Here is a 9,944-nt window from a genome sequence, read left to right as displayed (position 1 = left end):
CTGTAAGAATGGGTCCCTCAGGAGCAACTATCACCACAGTTATGTATCCAACCTCACTTAGATCATAGTAGTTTTCAAATGTTCTACAGGCACTTTATGCTGCTAGTGAACTTTGAGAAGCAAATAGACCTTGAGCATAAGTTAATTTCTGCTTTACTGACTATGGGCCCACTTTGCACTTTTCTTATATTTCTTTTTATATTTGTCTATCTTTTCTATTTTTCTTTTTCCCTATTTTTCTATTTTTTTTTTAAATTTTCTTTCTTTCCTCCTTTCCTCCTCTTTTCCCCCCTTTCTGACTTCTTCTCTTCCTCATATCTTCTTACCTGTACCTTCCTCAGAATCAGGTGAATTCAAAGAGGGTAAGAAAAAATTACCAAGATGTTGGCCTCAAAATTCAAAGACTGAGAGTATAGCAGCTTTCCCAATTTCACATAAATCTATCTGAATTTCCATAATCTGTGAAACTGGAATGTGAAATCCAAAGAAAAGCATGAAATTCATAGAATTTCTAGCTACATTTCTGCTTCTTTTTATATTCTACCTACAACAAATGAAAATAACCTTTCTCCTGTTTTTCCAGTGTTTCCAGGTGTAGTTCTGAGAACTGTGTATAAATCAATTACCAGCTTTTCTTCTCAAGTATAATAATGTGTAATTAGTTTAACTGTTAACGTAATAGGTTTACCTGCTTTTTCATCTGACTTCAGATATGGATTAGAATGTCAAACAAACAAAAAGGTGGTAATAGAAGATAATCACAGTTTTCTTTCAGTAGCATTAATCACCATGTGATTGTGATATGTGTTAGGTGTTGCAAAAAATTTACGAAGATACAATTCCTTCCTTGAAGTAAGTTATGAGCTGCAGAAATGCTTCCATGGTGTTTGAAATGGAAATCCACTCCCTGGGATGGACCGATGTTCATGTGAATTGTTTTGTTGACTTCAGCAGAAATACTATTTGCTGTGTCCTTAGTGAGAACAAAGGCTGTTGAACCCGACTTCTACCAACATTTAAAACCAGCTCTGATACTACAGTTTCTGCTCAAATAAGATTTGTTATGTTTTGTGTTTCATAAGAAGAGCCATGCAGGTATTTAACATAACATGAAGCACAGAAGTGACACCAATGAATGCTGAACACATGCTGAACCTAAGCCTAGGTTTCTTCGTAATGATGCAGCTTTAAAAATGGTCTCCCTTTCTGCCTCTGCACACATCTTCAGGATTATTTCTGAAACCTTTACTGGACACCTGAGTACATGTATCTCTATCTTCTTCAGTCCAGTTTATCATGAGCTGCTTAGTCAAAAGCATTGAGGAGGAGTGGTGTGGGAGTAGCATGAGAAACATAATAGCATTCTGAAGAAGCAGAGGGAAGTTCAGGCATCAGGATTCCTTCTGTAATCACATTCTAGCAAACCGGTAGGCAAAGCCTGTGGCCAGCTGTGAGTTTCCTTTATTTTCTATTACACTTTGCACAGCAACACGTTGCTGGTGGAACAGCACTGAGGGCTTGGCAGCGCAAGTATTTTTACATGTTTTTCCTCTGGTAAAAGGTCAGACCCCCCAGCGCAATGCAGGGGCCGAAGTGCTGATGTTTTAGGTGCTTCACAGAGTCTTTAGGTAAGCTTGGAAGTTTGCACAATCGCTGCACGTGGCGTGTCACCACCCACGCCCGCCTGGGCCACACTGTTTGGCTTCCCTGTGTCTCTAAGCCCAAGGGTGTTCGGACAGGAGGGCTTTTCCTTGCTTCCTTTTCCTCCCAGGTACTGTTCGCAGGGGTCTCGGCCTGATCTGCCCTTTGACCACCCCGACCCCTCAGCACCCGGAGGCCGCGGAAGAGCAGCGGCCGAGGCGGCCGGGACCGGGACCCGCCCCCGCGGCCTGCGGGGCGAGGCGGGGCCGGGCCAGGCGGTGGGAGGCAAAGGCCGGGAGGGAGCCGCGGGAGCAGCGGGGTCGGATCGCCGCGGGACGGGCGAGGTGTGTGGGCGCTGCTGGGGGGCGGCTCCTGGGGCCGCTTCCCATCGGCGCCGTGCGGGAGCGGACCCTCCGGGGGTGCGGGGAGGGGGTGCGGGGCGGACCCGCTGCCGGTATCTCCCCGCGGGGCCGGGGCTGCTTCGGATGCGGAGCCTGGAGCGGGAGCGCTTGGAGAGGCCGCGTTTTAAACGCACACAAACAATGCCCTCCTGTCGCTGCCCGCGGGACACGCGTGGCGGGAGCGGCTGAGGGGTCTGCGCCCCCCGCCCTTCCCACCCCGCACACGCGGTCGATTGTGCCAGAAACGTGTTTTGCAGAGCGTATTATTATTATTATTATTATTATTTTATCCGGGTAGATCAGGCTGTTTGTAATCTTACTGAGCATATCTCCTAAAGCCCTGTGCTGTTTTAGAATGTGGGGTTTGTTTTTGCATTTCTGCTCGTGTTGAAATCTCGGGTTCTCCGCTCCGCTTTCATTGTGTATCGGAGGCATTGTGGGCGCTTGGAGAGGCCATCCCTGCAGCCAGGGAATGTGGTGTAGTTCAGAGATGCTGGTGAACAGTTTCTCATGGCCTTGCATTGTTTTGGGATGTCTTTTCAGCATAGCTTTGACATCCAGTAAGGAAAACTGCTCTGACGCCATGGATTTACTTTCCTTTTGTTGTGTGAAACTGTGTGCGCTTTCTGCTGTGATAAGTTAAAAGTTACAGTTTCTGTTAGGGTTTATCTTGTGAACTGCGCTGTAATGTGAGAAGAGAGAGTTACACTGTATTTCCCGTCGTCCCTAGACCCTGTGAAAGGCCCGGTGACCCAAGCATTGTTTTAGAAAGGATGAAAGAGGGAACAAAATCCCATTAGCACAGCAGACAGGTCCTGGCAAGGCTAGATTTGTTTTCTCTGAGCAAACTGCTGCTCACCTCCATCCTGCCCACTTTCTCACCCAGGATGTGCCTTTAGAGCAAGTGTTCTGGTACTCTCTGCTCATCTAGTTTCCCTTGTTTGGCAATAGCTGTCAGGACAATACCAGAAGCAATATGAGGGACTGTTAGAACTGTAATCAAGTTAATATTAACCTTTTTATTCCTATTGTTAAAATTATGTCACAGGAAAGAAGTTAACTATAACAAAAAGTTCATTTATTTTCTTCTCTAGTGAATCTAAGACATACTAGTTTTATGGATTCCTAGTCCCTAAATGCATGGTTAAAGTACTTGGTGAGGCAAAAGCCTTGTTCTGTGCAGAGAAAAAAATTAATATGCAAGGGGACATGCTTTTCTTTTTATGTGCTTCTCATCACTTCTTAACTTTATGGTGTTGATAAAAGGTACTGCTTCCATAGGATTGTGGGTTTGGTACGGCCTCACTGGAAAGACACTTCATTAGCTTAAACCTCCCATGATAAAAGCAGAAATAGTTCTCTCCTTTTTGCCATTATAACTTAATCTTTGCCTGTGAATCATGCTAAAAGCAATTTTTAAGAACAAGGTCTCAAAGGAGAAAAATGCATTTTTAACTCAGTTTGATTACAAGTTATTGTTGGGTAGGAAGATATTGCTTAGTTTGAAAACTGAAGTGCAATTATAATTGTGATTTTTTTTTTTTTAAAAGGTTAGGCAATACTAATTTTCCTCTTCACATACTGTAGAATTCATAGTATTGTCACACACTCTATCCTGGTAACTGCTTAAGGAAATTGACTAGTTGAAATGAATTGGTGTAAAATTATTCTAACTGCTTGTGTTATTTCAAAATTATACTAATTTCTGGCTTAAATGTTTTTTCTGCAATTGCAATAAATAGTCAGGTGTTTGTACTTTGACAGTTTACTAAGCAGTTATAATGGAAGCAAAATATTAAATAATTTTAAAGTTTTATGTTATGCCATTGTGAAAGTAAACAGAGGAAAATTGTTTGAAAAGAAACTTTCCACAGTGGCAAAATTGCACCGCCATTGCTGTGATGCTAAAAAACAAGGCCATTCTGACAATGTTGTTGTGAGAACTTTGGATTGCAATGATGTTAGCCTAACTTTAATGTTTTTTAAAGGTCGTCTGTGAGAAGTGGAGAAATGGCTAAATCGACCCAATTAATTGACAATGAAGTCTTCCGGGCTTATGCCACTTACACAGCTATTGTTCTTCTGAAAATGATGCTGATGAGTCTTGTAACAGCATACTACAGGATCACAAGAAAGGTAGGAATTTGGGAATATTGTCTGGTAGAATAAATTTAAATTTGTATTGAAATACAGAAAAATCACTTGTTTTTTTTTAGCTTTCAGAACTGCTGCTATTCATTGTCTTCCTCCTTCTTCTTCTAAAGATATTCTGAGTTTGGCATGCTGGAGTCCTGTTGGTCTTAAATGGATAATATCTTTAACCTAATTATGAGATAATTATGAGACTGTATCTTATAGTTGCATTTGACTAGCCCTACTCTTGTAAAATATTTGTTATTTTTAAATAAAAGCTTTTCATATCTGTAATTTCCACTATGTTCTGAAGAAAACTCTTGTCCAGGGTACCCAATTTTTAAAGCAAATAAAGTGTGATATGGAGCCATATGACATGAATAACCAACTACTGATGTCAGAAGAGCGGGTAGATTTTTATGCAACTATAACCTTTTAATCCAGTAATTCTAAAGCTTTCTATGCTCCCTAATTGTTTTAGCCTTCCCATTGCAGGTAGGTCATTATATAAAAAACCTGAAATTGTTTCTAACATGAGAGGCAGGCTGAAAATTTGCATAGATTGATGTGTAGAGTAGATAAGAACATGTAACATCCACTGAGCTTTACTAAATATTGCAGAAGATAATCTATCTTAGACTACAGTGCTTATGGGAAGCATAGTATTGTGTTTGCCCTGTTCCTGATCTTCTCTAGGAGTCTGCTCATGGTCACTGTTGGAAACACTTGGTCTTGGGCTGAAAGAGCCCTGAGTTTGCCTCATATCTCTGTTCTTGTGAGACCTGTGTGTGGATCCAGTGGAGTCCTGTATTAATGCTCATATCGTGTTATGATCCTTATGTGTGCAGGTATCATCAGGACCTTTATTAATTTGGAATATTTGTTTTCTTAGGACAGTAATATTACAAACAGAAAAATTAGTACTAATAATTTTGTTTAATATAAAGAAGTCTTTAAAATGCTTAGAAAAAATGGAAGAAAGCAGTTAGATTAAATGTTGTTTTCAAGTAGTGTTTTGCAGTATTTGGGGATAATAATGGGTCATACAAGTGGAAGAATCTGTACCTAAGAGGAAAGGGAGAAACTTACTTGCTCATAAATGAGGTTGGGAGTAAGATTCTTGGATGCTATTGCTGTATAAACTTCTGAAGAAGGAAAGCATCCAGAAGGGCTTTCAGATAATTTGTCAAGAATGGTGAAAAACAGACTTGGGTGGTACAAACCTTCTGCCTTCCAGGTGCCTATGTTCCTTCAGCCCACTGGCTTATTCCATCTTAGAAGAAGGCTTTATCTACATACATAAATTACATTATATTAACTTGTCAGCATGCAAGGTATGTACAGGCTGTGCTTAAGAAAGCAGTGATGCAGTGAATGTTATGTTATTCCCTGTGCATTCAACCTAAGGTAAGTTATGTGAGGTTATAGAGGCATTGGTTAAAAGAGTGGCCTTTATAGCAAGCTGCCTTGACTGGATAAAACATTTTGGCTTTTAATGTTTCTTGTGTGCTTCTGTTTGGAACAGGCATTTGTGAACCCAGAAGATACAGCATCGTTTGGAAAAGGTGACAGTGCCAAGAAATACCTGAGGACTGATCCAGATGTCGAACGTGTACGCAGGTATTGCAGAGGAATCTTTAAAAGTTGTTCTAAGTAGCAGAATAATACTAAACCAAGGAATTAGTTTCACCCTGTTCTCTCTGGCAAGCCTGTGGGTGTTTTATATTGCTTTACATTGTAATCTAATACATTAATTAGTTTACATGAACAAACCATTCCACGTTCAAATTGTCAACAGGTGTACTAAAAATGATAAGCTGTTGTCTGGTTCTAATAACTAACTCTTGGATAGTGTCCTGTATGCATGGGGGAAGGGGTGAGAAGATTATAAAATATGACCATATGTTGATTTAATATGAAGCAGTGTCCATTCAGGGTAAATCAACTTTCTATCTTAATTTGAACACCAGTTGGAATAGTTACATTTTTTCCTGAAGTGTAAAGGAAATAACAGGAGAAGGAGGAGTAAATGGAGTCCATGTTCAAGCCATGGAACTCCAGAGTTGTAATGAGAGCTTTAATCTGGCAGATTGTACAGAGTAGGAGTCAGATCCTGTGCTCTTTCTGCCAAATTAGATCAAGGTCACTCACTCAAGTGTACAGGAGAGTTGACCAGCTCTCAGTAGGATAGCAGTGTGCAACCTGCACTGTATGTATTTTCTTTTGTGAGATCTGTGGCAGAATATAAACTGTATTTCAGTGTGTTAAATATTGCAGCTTATTTAATTTTATTCAGCTGATGGCAAAATTTTCTACTGCCAAAATCTCAGCTTTTGATATGTTTGATACACCTGTGCTAACAAGGAAATGGAGTGCTTTCCATATGATAATTCCTTAATGAAGCTAAGTTTATTTTTATAGTAAAAACTTGAATGTGAATGATCTCTTCTCATTTAAACGACCAGTAGGGAAGATCTTGAAGGTATATACCAGCTCTGATTTAAGAACTGCATCCTTGCAAATGATGACTGTGGTTTCATGAAATATATTTCTGTATGTCTCTTACGGATTAAAATCTCTAAAAGAAGAGTCTAATCACAGTGGGCTGTAAAGATGCTCTGCTCTTTCCTTTTCTGCCCCTGAATAGTTCAGGGAGTTGTTGCTTAATTTGCTGGATGTTACATAAAAATGGAAACTTTTTTGTGAGGAGTAATCTCTTCCTATTTGTAAATTCCAAAAGGCCAACTAAGTTGAGACTAACTTTATGACCAGCTGCCTATTTAACTCAGATTGTTATATTAGAGAAATTACAACTGCCTCAGTCATTTACATAGATTAGATTTTTTAAAACACTGTATTATCAAATCCTGTGTTGCTGTTTTGCAGAGTTTTTCATATATCCCCAGAGCTAGTAAGTCAGCTTGGTTCTAGTTACTCCGTTGGTGTTGAAGCATCCATATTTTCCTCTCAGCAGCGGTTCTTAATGGAAGTGTACTGTATTTTGCAAGCTTCTTGGCAAGAGATAATGCTGCATAGATTTAGAATGGCTTCTTTTCTGTATAAGTGACTGGAATGTGTTCTGTTTATGAGTATAGAAAAAAGATTACTTTCTTCAGAGTACTTTTTTGGGAGAACAAGAATTAAAAAGCTGGAGGGCTATGTTTCCTTGTAATGATAAATTGATTTAAAAAGCAGCTGTAAGACAGAGCCATGTTATGATTCCAGTTGGCTCTGAAATATGACATAATTAGTAAGACTTAGAGATTGAAACAATCAGTAAATTTGGCTGGAAGTACAATTTATCTAAACAAGTGAAGGAAGATGGGAAGGTTCAGGATGGAGTGTGAAAGAATACTTCAAGATATGGAGTTCAGTCTCAACACATTTTTAGTAAATTATGTTATGGTTTCAAAATTTCAAACATTTTTTCAGCTATTTTAGTGCTTAGAGTGAAGAAAATGAACGAAAAGTGTAACTGTCACACCTGTTAAATGTTCAAAAATAACCTTAAAGATGATTGAACTTCATGGAGATTTGATAGAATGTTTCATATGGAGGATGTTTCATATTTTCTTTATGAAGACCACAAACTGAGTTTATGGGATTGGAATAGACCGTCAGGCCATGATGTCTAGCAGTTTTAGTCACAGTCATCCATCCATCAGTTGATGTTCTATTGAGAGAGGCTACAAGAAAATAACAGCTGTCTCTGTTCTTCCTTGACTTTGCATTCTTGCACACTCAGGTGCACTCATATACCTCATGTAAGTCTCTGATATCCCCAAGATCCAGAGGGAAGACCTAACATCTTTCATACAGAAGATCAGAAGCAAGAGAGACCAGAGGGAAGTCAGGTGAACGAGCCAAAATTGTTTCAGTAGCTGGATCAAGTCCCTGCTGCAGAGGAAGCAGAGTTGTGTTAGGGCCTGAACAGTAGCATGCTCTGAAGATACTGAAAAATAACTAGGCTTGAAGTGGTTTATTCAAAAAAATGTAACACTGTAAAAAACTTCTCTTCTTTCTCCAGAGGCCACTTGAACGACCTTGAAAATATTGTCCCATTTGTTGGCATTGGACTACTGTATGCCCTTAGTGGCCCTGAGCTGTCCACAGCCTTGCTGCACTTCAGGATCTTTGCTGGGGCGAGGATCCTTCACACTTTTGCATACTTGATCCCTCTTCCCCAGCCTGGCAGAGGTTTGTCTTGGGCAGTTGGCTATGCAGTGACCTTCTCGATGGCATACAAAGTGCTGAAGACAGTGTTGCTCCTGTAGCAGAGCCTTGGCTTCTGTGTACCATTCGACATTCCACACAAAGTTTCCAGCAGTGTATGGTTCCAGCAGTGAGTAAGCCAATATGAGTCTTCTGTGGTGACTGGAATTCTTTTCTATAAAAGAGCCTTTTCATTCCTGTTCAGAAATGTTTCTTTTTGGAGGAAAAAGAATATTTCTCCCTGTATTCCCTGTTCATGCCTTGCATTGCCGAATGCTAGATTGGATGTTCCCCTTGCAATTTGTCAAGTGCTTACAATTCTAAACATGTGATGATGCTGTATTGATAGAATGTGTGATAATTTTCTACAGATGCACTATTTTTGGCTGTAGCTCTGAAGTCTAAATCAATAAAGACAAGGTTTAAAAAAAGGCTGTTTGTATTTTCATTTTCATTTTGACTCTTCTCACTGCAGCCAGCAAATAACATGTCACTGTGTATCAGGAAGAGATTCCAATCATACAGTTCTTTGAAGAATGCTTACCTTAATAATAAGATAAAACCAGTAACGCTAGGCTTGTTATAAAAAGTCTTTGATGAAAATGTTGTTTGTATAATCCACTTTGGGATTAAAAAACCTAAACCGTTGCAGCTCCATTTCTTTCAATTGAATAGATTTTAAAGAAAGGAAATATTGGGCTAAATTCTCTTTGGACATGCTAGTAAAAATTTGAAGTAATAATTTTTGTTGAAATTACTGCAAACTTAGTTTTCCTGACTGGATAAAGTGTAGACCCTTTATAGAAGTTTGTTTTTGTTTTTGAATAAATTCACCATAAAATGAGTGACACTTGCAAGTGTGGATATCAAGTAATTCAGATGTGCATATGTAATTAGTGTTTTGTGTCATGCTGTCATAAACATGTTGCTGATAGGAAGTTTTGCTCTTTGCTTGCATCTTTCTATGATGTGTTAATTTGAAATATTTTCTTTAAAGACTTTTCCTGGGTTTTATTTGTTTGTTTTGTTTAACTGTGTGGTTCTTTTTTGTGTGTGTGTGGGGTTTTGTTTTTGTTTGTTTGTTTGTTCGTTTTAGCTGTGTCTTAAATAATAGTACAGATTTCAAGGAAAAGAAGTTCCCAGAAGAGTCTCTATATCCAGTGATTTGATATGTTTTAAATGGCAGAAGTCAGAACACATCAGCCCAGAAGTTGCGCCACTAAGGATTGGCCCAGATGAGCTGCAGAATTCTCTCTGCCACCTCCATATGCCAAAGACTTTGTTTTGCTTTTTGCACAGGAGAAGTAGTTGTACTGGAGAGCTTACCTACCTAACCACAGTTGTGAGGTGGAAGTTAAGGCAGTGTTATGTTAGGCTGCAGCTGAGAAAGGTAGCAGCAGGAGTTGGGAAGTGTGCAGAGAGATTGGTTTAATCCAAAGGAGGATTTTTATTGCAATTCGAGTTTAAATCATATCTGCTAAAGAAGAGAACATGGGACTTGAAATCAAGAAGTTAACATTGATTTACCAAAAGTTGAATCTAAGTAACAAGTAACAT

The 9,944-nt window shown here is 39.4% G+C and overlaps 1 protein-coding gene across 2 annotated transcripts; it reads left to right on the top strand.

The window, feature by feature from the left end:
• The first annotated feature begins 1,662 nt into the window (after positions 1-1,662).
• Positions 1,663-9,284, top strand: MGST1 (microsomal glutathione S-transferase 1). 2 transcript variants are annotated; one of them, XM_050323399.1, is made up of 4 exons: positions 1,663-1,771; positions 4,031-4,178; positions 5,701-5,795; positions 8,203-9,284. In XM_050323399.1, exons 2-4 carry the CDS (start codon positions 4,053-4,055, stop codon positions 8,447-8,449), a joined length of 468 nt encoding a protein of 155 aa, XP_050179356.1. In that variant the 5' UTR covers positions 1,663-1,771; positions 4,031-4,052; the 3' UTR covers positions 8,450-9,284. The 2 variants fall into 2 exon arrangements, with proteins under 2 accessions (XP_050179356.1, XP_050179355.1); XM_050323398.1 differs by lacking the exon at positions 1,663-1,771 and adding an exon at positions 1,826-1,985 and having other exon boundaries at positions 8,203-9,282.
• The last annotated feature ends 660 nt before the right edge of the window (positions 9,285-9,944 follow it).

The sequence above is a fragment of the Myiozetetes cayanensis genome, unplaced genomic scaffold (assembly GCF_022539395.1).
Source record: "Myiozetetes cayanensis isolate MyiCay16 unplaced genomic scaffold, myiCay2020 scf3, whole genome shotgun sequence".
NCBI lineage: Eukaryota > Metazoa > Chordata > Aves > Passeriformes > Tyrannidae > Myiozetetes > Myiozetetes cayanensis.
Note: the sequence above shows the minus strand (reverse complement) of the source record. Positions and strands in the feature narration are given on the sequence as shown.